Source organism: Papilio machaon, chromosome 26, assembly GCF_912999745.1.
Source record: "Papilio machaon chromosome 26, ilPapMach1.1, whole genome shotgun sequence".
Taxonomy (NCBI): domain Eukaryota; kingdom Metazoa; phylum Arthropoda; class Insecta; order Lepidoptera; family Papilionidae; genus Papilio; species Papilio machaon.
Window position 1 is genome coordinate 5,394,082 of NC_060011.1, and position 25,565 is coordinate 5,419,646.

Genomic DNA, 25,565 nt, shown 5'->3' on the forward strand with positions numbered 1-25,565 from the left:
CTAACGAGTGTTTAAACAATTTAATGTAGCTATTACCGTAAAAGTATTTTTAAGACCAATTCATGACATAATTGATACTAAAATAGCGTTTAATTCTAACCAATTTGGTCTTCGGTATGTTCTGTTATTATAAAACTTTTCACCCATAAAAGAAATAGATGACAATATAAGAAACTTGTTACAAGTCGCGACTACATTGTTGAAAGACATTATGAGAAGTTTAGCAGCTGCTGTAAGCTGTGAACATCTAGAAACTTCTGTTTGATAAATGTGACATCGAGTTGTGCCAAGCGAATGTTGAAAAGTTACTCGTTTTGTTAGGAAATGGAATATTTGCGTATATTTAATTATTTTTGAAGTAAAGTATTTATGAAGTATAATTAAAATTATTTCTCTTTTTTCTTTTGCTTTTAAAATTCAAAGATATGTGTATTTCAACACCCAAAGTGCCAGTTGACTAAAGCCTAGTCACTCCTAATATAGGGTAAGTTCGAACCCCGATACGGAAAATTAGAATTTTTTCGGAAAAAAATAATTAAAAAACAAGCGTCTTAACTAACATTAGTCAGCATTCAATGAGTTAAGAGAAACCAAACCATTAATTTCAAGAAGAGAGTGTGTTGCAAATTTATTTTCTAAAAGTGGTAAAGATTACGCCCTTCTTCTCACTTAATAAAACCATAGAGGTTTTATTTGAATCCTTTTAGTTACATAAACCAGATTTTATTATTATTTAGCTACTAGCTTTTACCCGCGACTCCGTCCGCGCGGAATAAAAAAAATGCACACACAATAAAAAAGTTCCTATGTCCGTCTCCTAGTTCTAAGCTACCTCCCCATCAATTTTCAGCTAAATCAGTTCGACCGTACTTGAGTTATAAATAGTGTAACTAACACGACTTTCTTTTATATATATAGATAGCTACGTAGAAAGAATTGAAAATTTCTCCCGATCCGAAATGAATACAATATTGTGCACTTTAAAGAAATTTAAAAACAAAAATGAAACGAGCGCTAGCATTCATCTTAAGTGCAGGTTCATGTTACAATAATATTTCAACGATACGCGGCTTTTTATACTATGGAAATCTACGAGTATATCTACATATCTATATATATAAAAGAAAGTCGTGTTAGTTACACTATTTATAACTCAAGAACGTCTGAATCGATTTGACTGAAAATTGATGGTCAGGTAGCTTAGAACCAGGAAAAGGACATAGGATAATTTTTACCCCGTTTTCTTTTCTTTTTTTTTTTTTTTTATTCCGCGCGAACGGAGTCGCGGGTAAAAGCTAGTATAAAATAAAGTCGTGTTAGTTACACTATTTATAACTCAAGAACGGCTAAATCGATTTGACTGAAAATTGGTGGGCTGGTAGCTTAGAACCAGGAAACGGACATAGCATAATTTTTAACTCCGTTTTCTATTTTTTATTCCGCGCGGACGGAGTCGCGGGTAAAAGCTAGTATTATATAAAAGAAAGTCGTGTTAGTTACACTATTTATAACTCAAGAACGGCTGAATCGATTTGACTGAAAATTGGTGGGCAGGTAGCTTAGAACCAGGAAACGGACATAGGATAATTTTTACCCCGTTTTCTATTTTTTATTCCGCGCGGACGGAGTCGCGGGTAGAAGCTAGTATTTTATATTCACTTTATGACATAGTTACTTCGAAGGGTACATATTACAAATTTGTTGTCAATATAAGATGATTGTGAATTCAAAGTAAAAGATAAATTAGACTATTTCTATCAAAATTAAATATTCTAAACTATAAATCGTTTAAAATAAACATCCTAGAGAAACTACTATATTAAAATAACATTGTTCCCCAAACTTAAATCTTCAAAATAACAATTTTGCTTTTACTAACGTTATTGCTTTTCTACGTACTAAGCCAACGAGCCGAAAACCCAACTGCGATTCCCGTTTTAAACGAATCTCTTCAATACTCGTTTGGAATACTGCTCTATTCGTTTGAAACGTGTTGTTTGCGAATCCAAACGAAACACGATATGAAATTATTAATATTCCGCTTGGCGTGTTCATTTTGTATTTCGAGTTTTCTAGTTGTTCTGTTACCAAATTTTAAATCAAATATTTTATGTTTATTTTGTAAAATAATTTTTTATTAACATAATCGACCTATTTTAAATTTTTTTTTGTTCATGTGAACTTTTATATTAATTTATGATGGTTTTACGAGCAGTGAATATTGTTTTTTTTATGTTCAGTGGAGTTTAAATACATAATAAATAAATTATGGAAGATTAACCCGCATTGCGGTACACTGTGACATTCGCTCCCGTTTGTGTATTGATTTTTATTTCTTTTGTATTGTATTTAATTCTGTAAACTATTATATCACACGCAGAGACGTTAAGTGCTGACCGAGGGATACATTTAGTGTGGATTTATTAAACTTTGAATGTGGCTGTAAAGTGACTGGGAATGGGATAGAAACCTATTTCTGACTAGGGTAAAATTTTGGCAAAAGATTTTTTTTTCTAAAATGACAGAAATCTTAGTCCAAATATCAGGCAATTTAAGGCATTATGACAAGAAATGAAGCTTAAAAATGTTTAAAATATATAAATATTTAATTCGAAACTTGTTTCATTTATTCAATTTACATTGTTATTAAAATACGTTTTAAACACAGTATAAAATGAAATGTAATACAGGGTGTCTGTTTTTCATATAAAAATATGTGTTATTTACGAGTTTCGTTAAATATTCGGCAATAAAAATTCGCGATGTTAAAAAATAGCACAGAAGCATTTAAAATAAATTTAATGTTTTTTTACATACAAAGTTTTACGTCAGTATTCTAAGCTATAAAAGCTAGTGAAAATTTCTCCTGTTATTATTTCAAAAGTATAAAAAGAAAATCTGACTTTTACGACCGTTTTATTAATTTTTCATTGGAGCTTGTATTTTTACAGCAATGAAATGAAAATTAAATTAAAGGAATATAAATAGAGTGAATTTAAAAAGATTCAAAATTAGGTATATTATTGAATGGAAGCGTTTTAAAATATTTTATGTCGAAATATTATATATCAGTCTTTCAATCGATACAATTTAGTTTTATTCAGTCCAGCGCTGGATTCCATCACTGGCCTGGAGTAATGTAAATTGAACATTCGTTTCAATTCGAAACAATGCAGTTTTAAGATTGAAACCAACGCCATCTAGTAGAAATACTATTGTTTATATTTGGTTAACTGCCTGCGTGATCCGATTACAAGGCTCTTTGAACACAATGCAACGTTAATCTTCGAAGCCCGGCGAGTTTAGTCGCTAAGCGATTAAAGCCTTAATCAATACAATATCTTAAAGGTTCGTACACAGCGCGCTTCGCCGACATTTTTATCTGTTATCTCCAAAGACAACTCCGTTGTCGAGATGGTCGTGAGAAAAGTCGCTGCAATTTTCAAGATGGTGACTTAACGCTGTGTGTACTGTTGTTTTTCGCGACGCGATCGTACAAAATTAGTTTTGACGATTTTCGTTGCATTGTGTACGAAGAACCTTAGATGAGGAGTGTCATATTCGTATTCTGTCTCTGAGTGTTATAAGAGGACAGTCAGCAGGGTATATTACATTATTTTATTGTATTTAATTTTTTTATTAGTATCAGAAAAATCCACAGCTTCCTTAGAATAAAAAAAAAACAAAATAATATTACAGAAAAAAGCCTTAAATTATTTGTTACTTTGTAGTTTAAAATTAAAGTTGAGATTAAATTTTATTAGTTATGTTTTGTTTTCATAGATTAAGAATCAACACATGACAAAGTTACAATAAATTATTAATTAAAATGTAATCTTATTAATACAAAAAGGTATTAAGTAAATGAACAATCAAGCTGTGTGTCGGCCATATTACATTTTGGAGTTCGGCCAACATGGCTGTCGATAATAATTACATTACAGGGTGTTCATGTTTCCACCTCGTCGCATTCGTTCTGATATCACTGCTTAACATCTGCTCTGAATAAATTTTGATTACGTCACTGTGTTTTTCATAATTAATTATAAAAACTTTGGCATAAATCTCGAAATATTCGGTTTCTGTAAAACATAAATTACAAAGACAAGAAAAAGATTTATGTGTAAATTTTAAAATAAATTAATTTTATGAATAAAAAATAAGAGTTGACACTCAATGTTAAACAATTTAGCCTAAATTTATAGAATTTTACCTTTAACAAAAGTTTTTATTCTTGTGTGATCATCAGGAATGCAATTTTTCTATTAGAAAGAGCCGTCACAGACTTGTGCAGTGATTTATGCTCTCATATATCCTGTGAAAACGAGCACACGTCTCTCATATATTCTCTTACTGATATATCCCCTTAATACTATGTTATCTGTAAATTTATTGTGTTTACGTAACTGTAAGATAAGCATAAAATTATATTACTACTAGAATTCCGGAGTGTTATTAATTTTTTTTTAAATTATTTAAATTAGAATGAATTTGAAACCTTAAAAGTTGGTCTTAAATTGTATAATTATATGATTGAATTCATTTCTTTGTAATCTCTATCTCTATCATATCAAAAAGGTGTTTCATAAATTTGTTTTACGTACCTATCTTTTAATTAATCACCTAAATTATATACTAATTATATATCATCCTGTATGCGCTATTCATACAAGTCTCATAAACCAAACCAACTCTCATAAGTCAAAAAACCTCCCCTACTTGTCTTGTAAAGACCTTCAAAACAATGCAGAGAGAATTTAAAAGTAACAGCCTCAGGCTACGTACTGGCTGACAAGAAAAGAAAAATAATACGTCACGTCGCGTTGTTAGGTAAAATACGTTAACGTTATTTTTTGTTTTTGTTCAAAACAATGTTATTAATTTGTTTATTCAAAAATTAATTAATGTAACGTAATGTTAGAAACATTACGTTACATAAATGAAAAACATTAAACAATTTAGATATTTATTTTTTATGTTTGTACAAAACATTCTTTCTCAGTTTTATTCGCTAAAAATTAACAATTATTGCAAATGATTTTAACACCATTCACTCGCTCCTTGTTAATTATAAAAAATGTAAAGTACTTGATGGTGACAACTTAGAAATCTATCTATCGTACTCAGAATCAATTAATGGTTACTCAAATAGTCGATTAGTAACTTCATGTATCTGAGTGCGAAAGTAAAACATGCTGTCATGTATAAAGTCCATATTTATTATTCTGTCCCATTTGCGTTTCGCTGCGTAAATTATATTTCTTTTCGAACTTCTGTAGCCACGCTCTCTTCACCTCCTCAACTGCGACAGGATCTTGTGTAGTCGATGTCCTAGCCCGTGCTATACTTTGCAAGTAAGATTCGTACATACTCATTCTGGGTAATACTGAATTACCTTCAGCAGGCTCTAATGGTACATTGATTGGAGCAAATGGTATAGATAGCATTTGTTTCCTTGTATCACCGAATATATGTTGAAATTCCGGTTGATTTTCTGTCGCGTTGGCAATTATTTGTGTGGTTGTTGTGGACGATGTTGGTGTGAAGACTGTCGGTCTGTTCTCTTCGTCCCAGATGACAGAGTCGAGCCATCTCGCGAAGCTGGATACTTTAGGGAATGCGTGCGTTCTGGTGTAAACTGCACAAGTGTGTAGGAATGTTGCGATACCGACTAGAGTGTTGTTTTGTATTACAGCTCCGCCATCATCTCTCTGAAAAAATGGAATTGTGGTAAACTTACTAATATTATAAATGCGAAAGTTTGGATGTATGGATTGATGGATATTTTTTAGAAGGTATCTTCGAAACGGTTCAACGGATCGCAATGAAATTTGGTAGTCACGTGGAACACATAGACTACTTACTAAGTTTTTTTAAATACCATACTGACGGAGTAGGGGGCAACAGCTAGTCTTAATATTACAAAATTGTATCCTAGTTTATTCGGTGATGGAATTTTTCTTCAGTTCTATTAATTCTTAAGTTATATTCGATAAATACTAACTCGACAGAAGTTTCGATTAGGATCCTGCACCCCGGCGGCGCAGATGTAATGTCCGGGCAGCAGTTTGGTCGCGGGTTCGCATATTGTAGAGTCTATCAGGGGCGCATTAAGTACTCGTAAATGCTGCAAAAAACAGAGAACAACACCGTTTAATTAAAGGATGGTAAATACATTTGTGTTATTAACACTGCTTACGTTATGCATCGAACCAAGAAACTTAATTTATGCATCGCAATTCAATTCGTATGGTAAGATTTTTTGTAATGTTTGCTTACCCCATTAGGTGTCCAAGCTAGTATGGAGGCGAGGTAACCCAAATTGACCTCGTCATCCGGCTTGGGTAAGTTGACAGGTCCAATGCGTGCGCTGTACTCCAAGGGTACAGTCAGCTTCATAGCGGATACTTTCAAGTCGAAATTGTTGATTAGGATTCTTATCTATTAAAGAAAGTACAATATTTATATGATGTAATTTAAATTGAAAAGCGCATTCTTTTTAAGTTCAATTATGTTTCCTTGTACATTGCAGAAGACAACGAAATATGCGTGATAGACGTACAGTCTGCACAAAATTTATACCATAAATATAGTTCCAGTTTTTATGCCCGAGTGCATCAGCCACCTTCCCGACAAAATCCCGTCGAAATCCACCTGTTTCGGAGATTACCCGGAACAAATACAAGCCTTGCGGACAGACATACATACTGACAAAAACTTTGAAAATTGGTTTTTCGTTAAAATATAATATTTTTTTACACTACAATTTTATTAATATGTAAAGATAAATATTTACCTTATGGATGGTACCACTTTTGTTGTTATATGAGCTGCCGAAACGTAGCGTGTAGTTACCGAGGTACTTATGTGTCACATACGAAGTTATTATGTGTCTGTAATTAATATTTAAGTAAAGTATATAGCGCAATGATTACTAAACGAACATGGAAAATCTATAGTTGATTTTTTATAGAAGAATATATTTATATAATACTAGCTTTTACCCGCGACTCCGTCCGCGCGGAATAAAAAAAAATAGAAAACGGGGTAAAAATTATCCTATGTCCGTTTCCTGGTTCTAAGCTACCTGCCCACCAATTTTCAGTCAAATCGATTCAGCCGTTCTTGAGTTATAAATAGTGTAACTAACACGACTTTCTTTTATATATATAGATAGATATTGCCTACTTCTTACGGTGAAGAAAAAACATTATGAAGCACAAATCTGCACAGAAGTTCAAATTCAAGCGATCCGAACTAGTCCAGTGTGGTTGAATTTGGCCTAAACAGCATTAACTTGAGAGACACCATGACTTGGAGACTTTAAAAGCTAACAATGACTCACGGATCGAAGCACTTTGAAAGTGTAAGCGACCAGTAGATGTTAAGGACGGTGGCGCTGCAGACGTAGGAGCTGTTGCGCAGCAGCGTACCGGCGTACGGGTGCTGGTAGACTTGCGTCACCGCCGGTCCTATGTGCTCCCCGCTGTCCTCCACGTCGCGGTCTCCTGGGTAACATAGATGCTCAATATGTTGGTGTTAACTTTGACGGCCCTTTGCAAGAAGATCGGCGGTTAAAAAATTAGCTTTAGTCGTTCCTTGTTTTTTATCACTTGTAAAAATGTCTGGGAACTATACCTTAAAGTAGTAAATGTGAGACGGAATCTAGGTCTGAAACTAGCTTTTGTTTTTGCTTGTTTGAGTATTCTTTTGTTATTTATTCTTTTGTTAGTCGTTAGTCAATCTACCGGTGTCGGTGATAAAACAGTTTGTTAAGTCACATACAATTGACTTACCACTTATATTAGCTTGGGCGATTATATTTGTGCTGTTTGAATCCAATTCGTCTATATCACGGTCACCTGAAGTAAAAAAAAATCAAAATAATTTTCAATCACGTATAGGAAGTAACGAACAAAACTTTAACAATGATCAAGCAGCTTTTGAATTTCTTCAAAGTAACAAAACATTATCCGTATTTTCTCTAAATGATTGCGTTGTAGCAAACCTTTTATTTTTTGAAAATAGTAAAATAATTCCTAATAGTAAAGTAATTATCCTTTCAAAGATTTACGTTTACCGTCTTTATCTTCTTATATATAAAATTCTCGTGTCGCGGTGTTTGTGGTTAAACTCCTCCGAAACGGCTTGACCGATTTTTGTGAAATTTTGTGAGCATATTCAGTAGGTCTGAGAATCGGCCAACATTTATTTTTCATACCGCTATTAAGTTTTTTTTAACTGCGCGCGGACGGAGTCGCGGGCGACAGCTAGTAATAATATAATTACGTACCTATCTCACCTGAGTCCATGACATCTTCCTCACTAGCCAGTTTTGCCTGAACGCAGTACAGGACAATGTAACAGAGAGCTACAATATTGTACCACATCTTAACCCTAGACTCTGTTGTACCACTCTGAGAGCACAGCCTGTGTTTTCTCTAATAGTACCGCGCCACAGACTTAATAATGTTTAGATAAAGATAACGAATATAACGTCAACAATAAAAATAGAAGCGAAGAAACTGTAATTTTAATTTTAAATCATTCTATTACTATTTAAGTCTGAGTTTTTTAATTTTATGTTCCCTTTTGTCTTATTTTTTTACTTTCTGTAATTTTTAAATGTTAATTAAATTTAACGTCCACAAGAATTTATCTAGTTTTTTGTAATAACTAAATCTATGAATGCTTTAGCTTAGTCTCACGAAAGTTCAAATAATATAAATGATAATAATTATTAAATTTGAAACGCACTTAATTTCTAAAAAACACTTCACTACTCGAATATGCAATTTTTTAACTTTAAGTAAAGAGTATTTTTGCGCTTAATTGTTACAAAAAAACTTATGTGAAAAAATTACCAAAAAAGAATTTTTTTACTTTAATGTCAGGTCTAAAATACTCGATATTCTATGCGCACTAACGACTTCAGGATGTTTTGCCGTAGCGTATATATGTTTGTGTCAACAATGATTGCTAGTTAACTGCTGTAGAAAGAAAAGCACTCAAGAAAATCTAACGCCCTCTATCGTTTAATATTATTATCAAATGGATTTCAAATCTAAATTGAAATCTATATATATATATATCTACCTTATATATATAAAAGAAAGTCGTGTTAGTTACACTATTTATAACTCAAGATCGGTCAAACAGATTTAGCTGAAAATTGATGGGGAGGTAGCTTAGAACTAGGAAACGGACATAGAAACTTTTTTATCTTGTGTGCATTTTTTTCAATCCGCGCGGACGGAGTCGCGGGTAAAAGTAATATAAAAACTAAAATACATCATTAAAAGAAGTCCCTTTAGGTAAGGTTCCGAAGATACTGTCAGCGTTCCCCTTTTGAATAGCTAGACTAATTCTTTGTCCGAAGTACCTGCCAGCTCTTCGGTCTCCTGTGATGTCGACACTCATTAAAAGTACATTCACATATAAATAAAAACAACACGTCTCACGCCCGTATACTATAGAAGCAGACGGACACTTCAATTTGGCGTGGGACTAACCTTTCTTTGAAATAGTAATACAGTTTCATAATAATATTAGATCCCTCTTTTAATAATGGATTAATTCATGCCAAGCTGTCGATCAGTGGTCACTTAGGGCAAGCCTTAATATAGATTAAGTACGACATATCAACACTAAGCACTGCCTATGAAAAAATTTAAAACAATGCGTGAAATCCGAAATTTGTTTCTATATTTTTGTATATTTTTTGTAATTACTTAATGAAAACATTGTTAAATATAATTTTAATTAATGTTATATTTAATAAATTGTTTAATATATAAGCTTTTATATTGGGTAACTTGAAAAGGCTTTATGAAACTGGAACGTATTGTTGCTAAGATGATAAACGAGCCTCTTCCTGCGCACGTCTCTACAGTCGTTAGTCGAGCACAATGTTTAGATTAATGGACAGATATTTACAATAGGACTTGTATATAAAATTTTTATAATAATATACGAATTAAACATTTAAATAGTTTATGCGAGAATTAATTTGTTCTTTTAATATAGTTGTAATTTATTGTAAAAAATGTTTTGAAATCGATAAAGGCATTTAGCTGGGTTCATTGCAGACATACGTAGACCCAATCCTGGTATTTAAAATCTCCCATGCTTTTCTAACATGGGCCGGATATAAAAAAGAGTAAGGTTTATTAGGGGAGTAGAAGGTTAGGAGAAAATAATCATCAGCTTACATACAGATGGTTGGCACATTATGTAACCTTGTAGAGTCTGGAGGAACAAAAATAAATATTCTTTAATAATTGTGTTGCGCTTCTCGTGCGTAATTATATTTTCACTGTACTAGTTACCACACAAATGACATGTACGTTTGTTACAGAAGCTGGTGGTGGGGGGTCCGAACCAGCGGAACTGGCGCGGTATTCTCATCGCACTGCTGGTGATTGTACTCGTGTTAGCGTTGATTGTCACCTCCGTGGTACTGCTCACCCCACCCGACGAGGGGCCGAGAGTCAGGGGTCGCCGCTTACGCATCCAGGACCTGCTAACTGATGAACTGGTGCCCGTGCGATGGAATGGCACCTGGATATCAGGTATGCCTTAAAGTCTTTGCAACGCTAGAATAAAATTAAGTCATAAGATAAAAATATTAAAGGTAAGAAAGAAATACGACAGAAATTCCGACTCTCGTGTTCGTACAGAGACTTTTCGATGCCGGGATTCGAACCTAGGATCTGTTCTGTACAGATTACAAGTCGAGTGCTTAAACCCTGTGCCACCGACTCTCCTTCTGAGTATTTACTTCATCATCATCAGCTCACTATACGTCCCCACCGAGGGGCTCGGAGCCTACCCCAATTTAGGGGTGACTAGGCCATAGTCAACCACGCTGGCCCAGTGCGGGTTGGTTGACTTCACACATATCATTGAATTTCTTCTCAGATATGTGCAGGTTGCATCACGATGTTTTTCCTTCATCGTAGGAACGTCGGTTAAATGTACATATGTAAATCGAAAATCGAAAAACACATTGGTCCATGGCGGGATTCGAACCCAAGACCTGCAGATTGCAAGTCCAGTGCTTAACCCCTGAGCCACCGACGCTCGAGTATTTACTTACATAGATAAAATTCTTTGAATAAACTTCAATGAACCAATCCTGTGAATAGGCGTAAAATGTATATATTAAGCAAATTGCAGGTTCGCTCGTAAAAATTCTTCTCACTGATTACTCTGAATATTTTAGTAGACATTTCCATTTATTAATGCAAGATGTCGCGCTACGAATTTTTTATTCCATTCCGTTAAATAAACTTGTAAATGTAATTCATAATATAGTCAAATATGCGTACTCTTAAATTATACGTTTTTTTTGTTTGGCTATAGCATATACAGGAGGTTACAATGAACCATAAAATGGTGCGAAAATAACAAAGCTATAAGACGGCGAAAAAGTAGCATACCTTTATGTTGTACCTGTTAATGTTAAAAGCTGACGCCGAATTCAATGTGTTTTTGTTCCAGGTGATGAATATGTATATAGAGATGCGTGGGGTGGTATCAGCCTCATGTTCGCAGCTAATCAGACCTCCAAAACACTCATGCCAAACACTACATTTGTAAGTATCGAATTATGACGTAATTTCCTATGTATTAGGAGTCAGTTAATAGACATCCCCGTACTCTAGACTCGAGTCTACCCAAAGTTATGAGTGACGAGGCCACAGTCGTACAAGCTGGCATAGTACGGGTTGACGTCATACACCACTATGATTTCACATCTCGTTGTTTTCCTTCAACGATCGGTACAAGACAGGGATAAAACTGGAACCTGCGCCATTAACCTTCTTCCCATTTATTATCTGTGATTTGAAACGCTTAATGAAAAGTATTTTGTTACCAGAGAGTACTAGAACCAGCCTCATTCTCGCTGTCCGCTGACCGTCGATTTCTATTGCTGGCCCAGAGCCTGCGTCAACTGCACCGATATTCCTACCTCGCTAGATACACCGTATATGACATACTGACCACGTAAGTACAAAATTATGAACGAATGAATGTGTTACTAAATGATTTGCTGCCTGATTGATTCACTTACTGAATGAGACGAACTACGGAGTTTTTATGCTGATTATTATTTGGTCGAAGGCTAAACTTTAGTTTACGTACCAGCAAATTGACGGCTGCAATTCTTATGGCGAACAGAGTTATATCTAAGGACTTACTAGCCAAAGTTAAAAGTTGTGAAAACTCGTAGATTTTTAGTTATTGAATAAATAAAATCGTATTTTAGGCTAATTCTCCACTACTTTTGACGTAACTTTGACAGTTTTTTTAATTGTTTAAAAGTTTCATGAGACATTATTATAAACTAAATAAAAACAGAAATATCGTCGCCGACATCGAATTAAGTGTACGTGATTGTAGCCATTTTTATTTATTTAAGAATTTTCAGTTATTTACATTTTCTAACCGTGGATTTCTGAGACCAAAATATCTGAATAAAACATATTGTCATCCCTGTCATTATCTTTGACAAAACAGGGATTGCAATATGTTTTAAATTGAGATTTCGGGCTCAGAAACCGATAGTAAATAACGTACATATACACGTATATATTAAACTTTCTTATTTTAAATATTCAAATAAAAGAATAACATTTAAAAACAAATGCCAAGTTATAATAGTTCCTCTCAAATAATGCAACTCTTCGCTGAGTTCAAGTAAACAAAACAAGCGCTGACTTAAGTTTCTGTTAAACTGACTTAGTTCTACTTATTTATTCAAGTTTCAATGAAGATGCGCGCTTTGAAGTTTCACTGAAGAATCCACTGCTCTATACTGCACGTAACTCTTTTGTCGAAGTTGACTAAAGTGAAATATATTTTATACATTTTGAAATCTTTCTACGAAGACGAAACATTTTTAACTTTAAAATGACGAGAAGCGTCTTTTGAAAAACATTTGTCGATCTCAATTTTAATCAAAATAAAACAAGTAAAATATTTAATTTAAAAGAAAAATTACTAAAAAAAATTGAATTTAAAAAAAAATCTAATTATTATTATTTGAAATTGAAATTTGAAGATGTAGTATTTGTTGGCAGAAACATTTTCCTATATACAGGAACTAATAGAACCTAAGCTTCCAATTCAATTTCAGAGAATCCTATCCCCTCACACCTTTACCTGACGAGGTAGGTGGAGGTGTTATCACCGAGGGTCCGTACCTCCTCCTTGCGATGTGGACCCCCAAGGGTCACGGGCTTATTACCGTACGAGACTACGATATCTACTACAGACCGGCTCCGAGATCCTCCACTGGGTATCGTGTCACCGAGACGGGGAAAGCCGGCACAATATACAATGGTGTACCTGATTGGTTGTATGAAGGTAACATAAATTGATCCTGTTTACCTCCATGACCTCATTTTATTTTAATAATGTAAAAAAACTCACTATTGTAATTTAGCATAAGGAACATGCGCAAAAAAGAGTACGGATCAAGAGTCTGTAGATGTCTTTTGTTAATTAAAAAAAAAATGATGTTTTTTTCTATGTAATATTAAATTTTTGATTTTTTTTCTGTTCGATTTGTGACTTGTAATATATTTCTGTTTTATAACGCGTCTATTTCGTGAATAGAGAGCGTTGTCACAATCATGTTGAACATGTGACCGATGTGTTTAGAGCATCACGTCTCTTGCTAGTCGGAAATAAAAAAGTTATTACATCTATTAGTACCAGACAAATCATAGTGTCTCTTGTAGATATGACTGTTACCGGAAAGAATTTTAATGTCCAGTGTGACCTCAACTTTACAATTCCCAAGACAAGAAGCTGCATACTATATTTTTTTAGGCAGTGTGTCTGCGAAGACATTTCTCACAGGTAACCATGAGCCATTATAATTGATTCTCATATAAGTATTCGTTGCAGAAGAGATCCTCAAGTCGCGTACTGCTCTGTGGATGTCTGGTGACGGTCACATGGTGTTGTATGCCACATTCAACGATAGTCTGGTACGCGAGCAAAGGTTCCCCTGGTACGGCGCTGCGCTCGACACAGACGATCCTGCTAAGGTAAACTCTCTCATGTTAAGTTGTTTATTCATCTGTGGAATCGTTTCCCTTTCGATAATTGACTAATCATGTTTTCGAATTTCATATACAGAAATCAACTTTTAATTTTCGAGATTTTTTTCTTTTGTTATTTGAAAAAAAAACTTGAGAGGTGTGTTGGGACACCCGGATGGAACGAAGTTCCTTTCGATTAATTAGTGAAGGAACCAATGTTTATTCGATGAATAAAAAACTTAAGTCTTCACAAGAAGTACATTTTATTTCTATGAATTTTCGTTATATATTGTCACGTCGTTGCCCTGGTGAAGTAGCGCTCATTCGTCGTTAACATACTTACTATAGCAAAAAGTGTCGTGATAACTTTTCGTAAGAATTTTTTCCGTCTAGCCCCCTTTCACAACGCGCGATAAGGAACTTCGTTCCAATAAAAAAAAGGCGACCCATCTGCAAGCACTTCCTTTCGATTATTTTTTTATTTTTATTAAAATCGGAGCACCAGGGGCAGAGCATCGCGATAACACACATAGAAAAAAATACAATCGAATTGATAACCTCCTTCTTTTTGAAGTCGGCTAAAAATAAAGAGAAATATTCATTTGGTTTCTTAGTAATAATACGATTTTATGTCCCTAGGGAACGAGAATTCCGTCAACATTTACTTAAGGAATTTTATATAATGCGAGAAGCCACAAAGTTCTGATCAAACTCTATTTCATTGTACTGAAATTTTGGTACAATTTGATAATCTTTATTTCCATTACCAGACGTACCCGGAGATAAAGAGCGTGAGGTATCCAAAGCCTGGCACCAACAATCCCACAGTGAAGCTGACGGTTGCAGACATCGCAGACCCCAAGCACATCCGCACGAGGCATCTCACACCCCCAAAAGTTATACTCGAACAGGGGTAAGTGGGAAAGAATTTAAAGTTAACTTACCAAAACTTATCCATGTAAATAAACTTTCCTAAAATACACTTAATCAAAGGTTAAATAAAGTTAATTAAAGGTTTCAAAAGTGTTTAATTATTAACCGTGGGTTTCAGAGTCTCTGTATAAAACATATCGCCATCCAACATATTCACAGCGGTTCGCTAGAACGGCACCACGTCTCAATTTTCCTAAATACCATACGAGTGCTTTTCGTGGTAGTTTTCGTTTCGCTGCAACCAAGTGCTGGAACGATCTCCCACCTCCTATCAGAAACTCTATCTCCTTCAATTCTTTTAAATTTAAATTAAGGTCTTGGTTACTTTCTATTCAAAAATCTAGCACTTAGTTGTCTAACTTTTAATTTTTAATCTTAAATTAGTCTATACAGTTATTTCTTTACTTTACTATATTAATCAAAACATAGCAGAAGGTATAAAAACATAATCACAACACGACTTACTCACAGTTACTTGAACTGGATACAATTTGTAAAATGTTGCATTGAAAACTTTGTAATTTTAAACACTTTAAATTGACTTGGGCTATCTCAATGTTATGAATCATTGTTTGTTGTTAATCTAATCTAACTTTATTTTTTATTATTACTATTATTTTTTATAAAGGTGCCAGCTGAAAACCAGTGCAGGGGCAGTTTAGTCTGTCCCTGCTTCTCTGAGCTGGCTCCCTTTTGCCACACTTTGTGCCTTGTATGTGTGTGTTTTTCTTTTTTTGATTTTATGTATTTTTTTTTTGTGTGTTGCAATAAATGTTTTTTCTTTCTTTCCATCCGTCATGTTTTAAACGGTGACTATGATCTCAAAAACTCACAGTAAATATTTTCAATGATTTCATCGATTTAAAAATATACCCAAAGGTTAACATATTGTTAAGTACCTCAGTGTTTATTTGAAAGAAAAAGATGACAATATGTTTTTGTACACATGTTTCGGCAGTGGGTACTCACGTTGTGGTGACATAACATTATATAGAGCAAGAGCCCGTGAACCCCAGACCTTCGTTATTTTATAAAAGCTGAAAGTTTGTCAGCGCATGCTCCCAACACAGGTAAGAACGATGGACTATTATGAAGTTTGGGTCACCGTGGCTTTGGCAGGTAAACGGTACTAAAGGTGTGTAAAATACCGATCTAAATTCATCAAATAATAAAGTGTGATTTTTTGGTATTACCTTCAGAATATTATTAAAAATCACGTTATTGATTGCCAGACACTTAACATCGTGGCAACCCCTTGCCAGACACCCCTAATGTTCACGAAATTATAATTCTACTTATGTTATAGTATAAAAGCTGATTTTTATATATAATACTTAGGTAATAATTAGATGATGTTTCCTCATCAGCCAGACATTTTTGATAGTTCCAACCCCTTGCCAGACAATGATGTAGGGTCGCTGTAGGAGCGAGCGCGAGACAGTATATGTATGGTGGGTGCGAGTGAGATGGCGAGATAGGTCTATCGCGATCCCTCAATAACAGATTATAAAAAAAAAACAAATAAATAATACTCAAAAATTTAATTAAAAATATATTAATAACATTACAAGTTATTATAGAGCAAGAGCCCGTGAACCCCAGACCTTCATTATTAGTAGTAGTAAAAGTAGTATCCATTTCAATGGAATTCTCTGCATATATTCTCTCCAATGAATCAGTATATAATTCATGTAAATGAATCAATAAATGACAGCGGCCATTGTTGATAATATCTTCTTCTATGATGCTACAAATTTCATTGAAAGATTCTTGGTGGTACTCTCGATAATGATGCCAATCACTTTTAACAGATATTTTCGCCAATGAAGATATTTTGTTATTAAACTGAATCCTACAGTCAGTGTGATAGTATATTTTCGGACTTGCAATACTTTCCAATCTACTTAACAACTCATTATACTCTTTTTTTTATTGCAAAATAAACAAATTTTTTTACTTATATCAACACTGGTATCACTTTGAATCGAACTATTTACTTCTGTGGTTGCATTAGCATTTTCACTCACTTCTTCAAGTCCGCGAATGTCCACAGCTGCCTGGGAAGGTTGAAGTTCTGTTGATTGAGAAGCTGAAGGTGGGTGTGATACAGTTAACTCAGACAAATGCGATGAACCTGGTATTGAATCGTCTGTTGATATATTTACGTCTTTAGATGGCTCTTTTTCTTGCTCTGTTTCAACAGTCTTTTTAGAATTTTTAGGTTCTGGGGTAAAATATTTTTTCATCAGTCATAAGTCATAAGTCATTTTAATCAGTATAAGTAAAAAAATTTGTTTATTTTGCAATAAAAAAAAGAGACAAGTGAGATCAAAAATGCTTCCACTCCATGAAGGTGATAAAAACCAATTTCAGTCTCGTATAATGTCTAGCATTGAAAATCAAAAAGAGTATAATGAGTTGTTAAGTAGATTGGAAAGTATTGCAAGTCCGAAAATATACTATCACACTGACTGTAGGATTCAGTTTAATAATAAAATATCTTCATTGGCGAAAATATCTGTTAAAAGTGATTGGCATCATTATCGAGAGTACCACCAAGAATCTTTCAATGAAATTTGTAGCATCATAGAAGAAGATATTATCAACAATGGCCGCTGTCATTTATTGATTCATTTACATGAATTATATACTGATTCATTGGAGAGAATATATGCAGAGAATTCCATTGAAATGGATACTACTTTTACTACTACTAATAATGAAGGTCTGGGGTTCACGGGCTCTTGCTCTATAATAACTTGTAATGTTATTAATATATTTTTAATTAAATTTTTGAGTATTATTTATTTGTTTTTTTTTTATAATCTGTTATTGAGGGATCGCGATAGACCTATCTCGCCATCTCACTCGCACCCACCATACATATACTGTCTCGCGCTCGCTCCTACAGCGACCCTACATCATTGTCTGGCAAGGGGTTGGAACTATCAAAAATGTCTGGCTGATGAGGAAACATCATCTAATTATTACCTAAGTATTATATATAAAAATCAGCTTTTATACTATAACATAAGTAGAATTATAATTTCATGAACATTAGGGGTGTCTGGCAAGGGGTTGCCACGATGTTAAGTGTCTGGCAATCAATAACGTGATTTTTAATAATATTCTGAAGGTAATACCAAAAAATCACACTTTATTATTTGATGAATTTAGATCGGTATTTTACACACCTTTAGTACCGTTTACCTGCCAAAGCCACGGTGACCCAAACTTCATAATAGTCCATCGTTCTTACCTGTGTTGGGAGCATGCGCTGACAAACTTTCAGCTTTTATAAAATAACGAAGGTCTGGGGTTCACGGGCTCTTAGACTAATACGTTATAATAACGTTATTTTTTCTGTCAGGGATTACTACTTAACGAGCGCGCAGTGGGTGTCGCTGACAGAAGTATGCGTGGTGTGGCTCACTCGTATCCAGAACCTCTCCGTCGTGTCCGTATGCAAGAGCCCCATGTGGAACTGTCAGGAGGTACAATGCGCTATATATAAAAGAAAATCGTGTTAGTTACACTATTTATAACTCAAGAATGGCTGAATCGATTTGACTGAAAATTGGTGGGCAGGTAGCTTAGAACTAGGAGACGGACATAGGAACTTTTTTTTTTATCTAGTGTGCATTTTTTTTATTCCGCGCGTACGAAGTCGCAGGTAAAAACTAGTCTATCTATATATATAAAAGAAAGTTGTGTTAGTTACACTATTTATAACTCAAGAACGGCTGAATCGATTTGACTGAAAATTGGTGGGCAGGTAGCTTAGAACCAGGAAACGGACATAGGATAATTTTTACCCCTTTTTCTATTTTTTATTCCGCGCGGACGGAGTCCCGGGTAAAAGCTAGTTGTTAATATATCAGAACCCAATGTTCTGTTCAGCCTGTATCTAATGTTATTTTTTTATATAGATGACATATACAATGCTGTCAATTGTAACTGATGCAACTATCATGATATATGTGCAGGTGTACAGGATAACATCTGGCAGTGAGAGCTGGGTGGAGACCGCGCCAGCCCCGCTGTGGTCGGCTGGCGGCGGTGCGCTAGTGACACTGGCTCCAGTACGCGACGGGCCCGCCGGCCTCTTCCGACACGTGGTGCGCGCTGAACACAACGCGCACGGCCCCCGCGCGCTGCCCCTCACGCACGGCAGCTTTGATGTGGTGAAACTGCTCGCATGGGACCATACCAATCAGCACATGTGAGTTATATACAGCAGCGTTTAAATTGACGAAACATATTTTGTAATAAGTCAGCACTTGACAACTTAAAACATTATGTGTGTTGAGTTCAGAATTAAACTAACTACCAAAGAGGTGGCATACTGACCACGAAGACCTTTGCCTTTTTTAGATTAAGAAAAAGATAGATGAAAAATAGTAAGAGAATCGCACGGGAAATTTTAACAACGTGATGTAGTTATTAGAGTTTTATGAAATACTAGGTTTTACACGCGACTCCGTCCGCGCGGAATAAAAAAAAAATAGAAAACGGGGTAAAAATTATCCTATGTCCGTTTCCTGGTTCTAAGCTATCTGCCCACAAATTTTCAGTCAAATCGATTCAGCCGTTCTTGAGTTATAAATAGTGTAACTAACACGACTTTCTTTTATATATATAGATATAGATTGATCTAAATATGTATATAGTTTTAGTGTAAGGACTTAACAACGTAATAATACATTTTTTGGGCCGTCGTTCTGTTGTTCAATTTATACAATGTAATGTGTTCAGTGTGCAACATTTTTATAAAAAAGTTTCTTTAGTATAAGGTGTATAAAATACGAAAAATGTTGTGTTGTGATTTGCTCTCACAGTGCAGTTTAATGGCCATTTATTTATTCGAATTAATATCAGAGTCAAAATTGAGTAGTGTTAAACGCTCAGAGACTAATAGCCACTGAGACGTAAGGAATAAGTGTGGAGCTAATATGAAATTGTCGTGTGTGGCTATTACTTGCTCTTGCCTCATTTGTCGTGATTTAAAAAAATTGTGGAAGGTAATTGTTAAATACTGGAAACTTTTAACATAAAATAATGTCTCTAGAGAAGAGATTAAATGTGTACAATGTACAGAATTGTAGCAGACGTTACGTAATTTCTTTCTTTGTCATTGAATAATTCAGTAAATGGGCCATTGTTCACTTTATCATCAGACGGAATATTTAATAATATGGCGGCGCAGAGTACAAACGACATGAATTACGATGCTTAATGGAATGTAGCTCGTTTGTATTTTTGTTGAACTTAATTACTAGTATACCTAAATTGTTCTCAATAATACTTCAGAAAAAATTATATCTTACTAATATTATAAATGTGAAAGTTTAAATGGATGGATATTTGTTAGAAGGTATCTCCGGTACGGCTCTTGTGGAACGAAAATTGATGTTAAGTTTTTTTTTCTAAATTCCGCGCGGATATTGTCGGAGGCGACAGCTAGTATTTATATTTTTTATTACCTTGAATGGTTAACTATTAATGTATATTCAACACCCATTGACATTGTGACCAGTAGCACAACAGATTTCGATTTTTATGTAAAGATGTCCTTAGATTTTCGATCGCTTTGATCCCCTGAGTGTCCTACATATAAAGTTAATGCTATTTGTTGTTTTTTTTTAAATCATCTGTGACTCTTTTGTTACATAACAGTATGACATCGTGTTGACATATCCTAAGGTCTTGGTCTAAACCATAGAAATGTGACAGTTATTTCTTGTTTTAGCTATTACCTAGGCATACCGGAAGGCAAGGCAGGCCAGCAGCACCTGTACCGAGTGTCTGCGGAGGCACCTCGACCTGGCACACCTCAGAAGCTACCATACTGCGTCACTTGCAACTCGCAAGTACGACTATATTTTTTATGCTAACACGTTCACTGCCCTTACGATTCGTGTCGGAAAATGGTCACGCCAGGCCAGTTGGCGGCAATGAATGTGTTAATTATTATAAAAATTATGAAGTTAATTTAAGAGACTCATTTATTAATATACTAACAAAGTATTTTTATTTTATTTTATCAAAATATTTTTTATTGTAATTAAATCATATTATAGTAGGTAACTTAATATAATTTAATACATTAACTGCCAATACTTTCCACATTTAAGTGAAACTGCATGTGGTGCTGAACGTGTTAAATTAAACGTATGGGTGCAAGCAAAATGTTTGTCTTCAGCCATCTCCGTCCATCAACCTGGAGTACTACGGCAGCTTGGCATCATCTGGTGAGAGCCCCTGGGACGCTGATTGGGACGAGCTGCCCGCCACCTCGCCCACAAGCGCCAAGAAGAAGAAAAAGAAGTATCCAGGTAACAAATATAATATACCAATAAAACGTTCGCCACTTAAATAATTCCCAGAATTATATGTTTGTGTATCTGTCAACTGTGTAAACTGTTTGTTTTTTTTACTTTTAATTTCTTAGGAGAACCATCTTTTGTTCCACCTTCGTGTACTTGTCCTGATGAAGCTGGTTATCATGATTCTATAGATAAGTTTTCATTTTTATTTTATGCTTTACTCCATTTAAGTTTTTTTCTTATTTTATTTATTATATTTTATATATTTTCTTAACATATTTTATTAATAATACATAAAGATTACATATACCTTATACCATATACCTTTATTACAATTGTTTGTTTGGTCTGAATTTACTAAAAACCGATTGTAAAAAATCATTCATCAACAAAAAGATCACTTACAACTCGTACATCCGAACCAACATGTCTCTGCATTGTTGCAATGTGTATTCACAACGATTTCCCTCCACAGACGGTGTCCCTCCTCAGAATACGCCTTGCTTATACCACGAGGCACACTTCAGCCCGAGCGCGGCGTTCTTCGTGCTGGAATGCCTCGGCCCCGGCGTGCCCACCGCCAGCCTGCACAGGATCGCTCTCCCAGAACCTCGCCTGCTCATGCATCTTGAGAATAATACTGCTGTTAAGGTACTGTTTAGGTTTAATATGAGAAATCTTCACTAAGGCACTGTTAAATTAATTATTAAATGACTAAAAGTGGCGGTAATTTTGTATGCCATTGCTATCAATATCAAAGGAGTCAGTACACTTTAAAGATGACCAGTTAGGACAACACAACGCCCAAGTTAGCGAAATAATTCCAAGCTTCTTGTCCCCATAAGAAATTCAGTGCAATCCTCTAGTCGCTAAAGTGTTTAAACTTTTGTGAGATATTATAATAAATTAATTAAGAACGGCTTAACTCACGTACGATTGGACCGGTGACGGCACCGACTGGTTTCGGACCCTACGGGGGTCCATTTTCAGGGGGAAGGTGTGGTGGATTTGATGGAGGAGGAGATGCCTAGGAATGTTAAATATTCTCTTTTTGCGCATCTCCTCCTTCGTCGATTGAGGGTAGGTAACGCATCTGCAATTGCGAATGTCTATGGGTAGCGGTCGCCTCGCCATTTAGGCGAATTCATGTGACCGCTTGCTCGTTTGCTACCTTGTAATATAAAAAAAAATGGTTATAACCCACAGGTTAAAAATGGTCTATATCATATCATCTGCAATGAATAAGGAAGTTTAATTTGCTTGTGATAATAAGTTCTTATAAGAGTGGTGTTACATTGTATGTGTTGTGTACAGGAGCGTCTATCAGCTATAGCGCTGCCGACACCTCGCACATTCTCAGTGCAGTTGTCGAGCGGACACGCGGCGCGAGTGCGCTTGCTGCTGCCGCCCGGTCTCAGGGAGGACGAGGTCACCAAGTATCCACTTGTTCTTAAAGTGTAAGTTACAGATTACTCATTTTTTTTTCATACGCCCTTTACAAAATTACAGATTTCAAGACTAAGTGATTAAGTTATGTCTGCTTCTATTACATTATTATGTTTAAATATTTTTATTAGCAGTCATTTTTATGTAGCCATAATAAAGTGCCTATTAGAGAATAAATATTTAATTCATTAAAATATTTTTCTTAATTCTAACTTTTTAAATTACATGTTTTTCTAAAGAAAGGAAATAAAATTGTTGACTTCAATTTGCATTTGACATTCATATGAAATTAAAAGCGCGCTTTGAAATTTATAAAAGAAATGTAATAGTGGAAAAGTAATTAAAAAGATAAACTACATAGGAAATATTTTTAGCAACATGAAATTGCTTTTTAAAAGCTAAAATAACTACCTACTTCGTCTTTTTATTTGGGGTGCAAAAAATTAATCTAGTTACTTTTTAGTATATCACGTATATATTAAACATCATTTTGCAACCTTACACCGAAAAAAATATCATTGATCATGCATTGCCTTATTTGAAAAAAAAAATATAGGATCCAATCCAAAAACAAGGGCAAATTTTTCTGAAAAAAATTACATGAGATTTGATAATGCCGTATATTCGGTGTAGACATGGTGCGCCGGGCAGTCAGCTGGTGACAGAGCAGTGGGCACTGGACTGGGGCTGGCTGGCGGCGGGCGCGGGCGCCGTCGTGGCCGCAGTGGACGCGCGCGGCGCCGGCGGCCGCGGCCTCGCAGCGCACCACACTCTGCACCGCCGCCTTGGCACTGTTGAGCTGGCCGACCAACTGGAGGTCGCAGAGTATGGACAACATTCATGAATACATCTTATGTTAAAATAATGAATTCAAAATTAACTTCACAGGATCACCATCAGGCTATACCAGTCGATCTGCTTGAACATAAGCTTCTATGAATTTCAATTATATTTAGCTAATTACGACACAGCTGTCTTGTATCCCAGGTACTTGCGAGACTCGCTGCACTTCATAGACGCGCGGCGCGTGGCGGTGTGGGGGGAGGCGCACGGCGGCTTCCTGGCGGCACTGGCGCTCGCCAGTCCACTGAATGTCTTCCATTGCGGTGTTGTGCTGACGCCTATAGTTCGTTGGCGGTATTACGGTGAGTAGAACTACGCTAACGAAGACCACAAAATACATCATCATCGTCTTCACTCCGCCTTCGTGCTCTTCCATATATTATCTAGTTGAAAACGTAATACGATGTAATTTGTTAGCGTCGGCTTACGCGGAACGGTACATGGGTTTTCCGAACGCGACGGGCAACTACCGGGGCTACGCGGACGCCGACGTGACGAAGCAGGCGGCGGCGCTGCACGACAAGATGCTGCTCCTGGTACACGGCGCCGCTGACGACATCGTGCACGTGCAGCAGACCATGGCGCTCGCCCGCGCGCTCGCTGACCAGGGCAGCATGTTCCGGCAGCAGGTCCGCTCACTTGCTATACTGAAAATTATCAGAATACGTGTCCTTTTCTTTAGGTTGCTCTAGTTTATAAAATTTGATATCTCTGATCCTATAAGTATCTATTTTGTGTTGGAAAATTTAAAATTATTTGGCGTCTTTTTAGAAGTATAGTACAAATGTACTAGTAGTATTAGTAACTAGTACTTCTGGATAAGTCTGGATAAGTTCTTTCTTCTAGATAAGTATTACTAAAATAACTAAGAACTCCAAAGAATATAATCTCGAAGCGCCAGTAGTGTTTGAATTGCGTCCTAGCATAATCTTCGAGTTCCTTTGGAATTGTTACAAGATTACTGGAAAAAGTAAGCAAATAACCAAAAATATTGGATTCTCCAAAGATCTTGTGCTATATGTCTAGATCTATCCGGACGAGGGTCACAGTCTGCGAGGCGTGCGGCGACACTTGTACCGCACCATGTCCTCATTCCTGGACGACTGTTTCCGTAAGCAAGTACCTCCGGAGACAAAGGCGGGACTCAGGAACGGCGGCAACCTTGACTGAGATACGTGGAAAGATGAGGAGCTCTACACTTGGTGAGGTAATACTAATCAGAACTGTAATATTTAAATGCAGAAGACGAAAACTGAGCGATTTATTCATCAAATTTAAAACAGAACAATTCAAGAGTTACTTGTCTTTTGAGAAACAGATACTCTATCGAAATTATTACCTACTAAAGTAATAATTTCTGTTACTTTATTGGTAATTTATTTTCCAGGTGACACTATACGGTCAGTTATAGAAATCGACGGACAAAGTAAACAGTAGTACAACACATTCATATCTCTACAAATTTTAACATTTACCTTACCAAAGAAGAACCCATCTTTGTGATAAACAATTTAAATTAATAGCTCTAGTTGATAGAAAAGAGCTTTTGTTTAGCGATTTAAAACTTTAAGAAGATTATGAACTTCCAAAGTAATTTTCAATTAGTTAAATTAATGCTTGAAAGGTCTGACGTTTATAGTTTAACTATACTTGAGAACTCTTCCTTGCATTGTCCTAAGACATCTGGTGATATCTCACAACACGATATATCATGCGACTTACACATTACACATTACACGCCAAAAGACATAAACTTTAAAACATATAAAACACTTGAAAAAAAAACGTTGTAACAATTCTGATAATGTAAAATGTAAAGGTTTAAATAATTTACAAAATTAAGGGTTTTATTTGAAATAGAATGATAAATAATTTATTTGTCAAATAAAAAAAGAAATTAATTTATTCAAAATAAAAGATTTTCATTCGGCATGTACTGCGACGAACACAGCAGTAACATTTT

At 35.4% G+C, this 25,565-nt stretch overlaps 1 protein-coding gene across 1 annotated transcript in view; it reads left to right on the top strand.

The window, feature by feature from the left end:
- The window catches only part of LOC106721202 (dipeptidyl aminopeptidase-like protein 6), a 56,606-nt gene extending 31,303 nt beyond the window's left edge, over window positions 1-25,303 (top strand). Inside the window, exons 3-19 of the mRNA XM_045684539.1 lie at window positions 10,358-10,571; window positions 11,503-11,597; window positions 11,882-12,009; window positions 13,142-13,371; window positions 13,918-14,060; window positions 14,825-14,967; window positions 18,358-18,481; window positions 18,974-19,209; window positions 20,737-20,857; window positions 21,190-21,322; window positions 21,789-21,964; window positions 22,628-22,770; window positions 23,393-23,584; window positions 23,747-23,904; window positions 24,020-24,231; window positions 24,629-24,809; window positions 24,990-25,303. Of these exons, the coding sequence (XP_045540495.1) occupies window positions 10,358-10,571; window positions 11,503-11,597; window positions 11,882-12,009; window positions 13,142-13,371; window positions 13,918-14,060; window positions 14,825-14,967; window positions 18,358-18,481; window positions 18,974-19,209; window positions 20,737-20,857; window positions 21,190-21,322; window positions 21,789-21,964; window positions 22,628-22,770; window positions 23,393-23,584; window positions 23,747-23,904; window positions 24,020-24,231; window positions 24,629-24,772 (2,592 nt within the window). The 3' untranslated portion in view covers window positions 24,773-24,809; window positions 24,990-25,303. The remainder of the gene's footprint in view (window positions 1-10,357; window positions 10,572-11,502; window positions 11,598-11,881; window positions 12,010-13,141; window positions 13,372-13,917; window positions 14,061-14,824; window positions 14,968-18,357; window positions 18,482-18,973; window positions 19,210-20,736; window positions 20,858-21,189; window positions 21,323-21,788; window positions 21,965-22,627; window positions 22,771-23,392; window positions 23,585-23,746; window positions 23,905-24,019; window positions 24,232-24,628; window positions 24,810-24,989) is intronic.
- The last annotated feature ends 262 nt before the right edge of the window (window positions 25,304-25,565 follow it).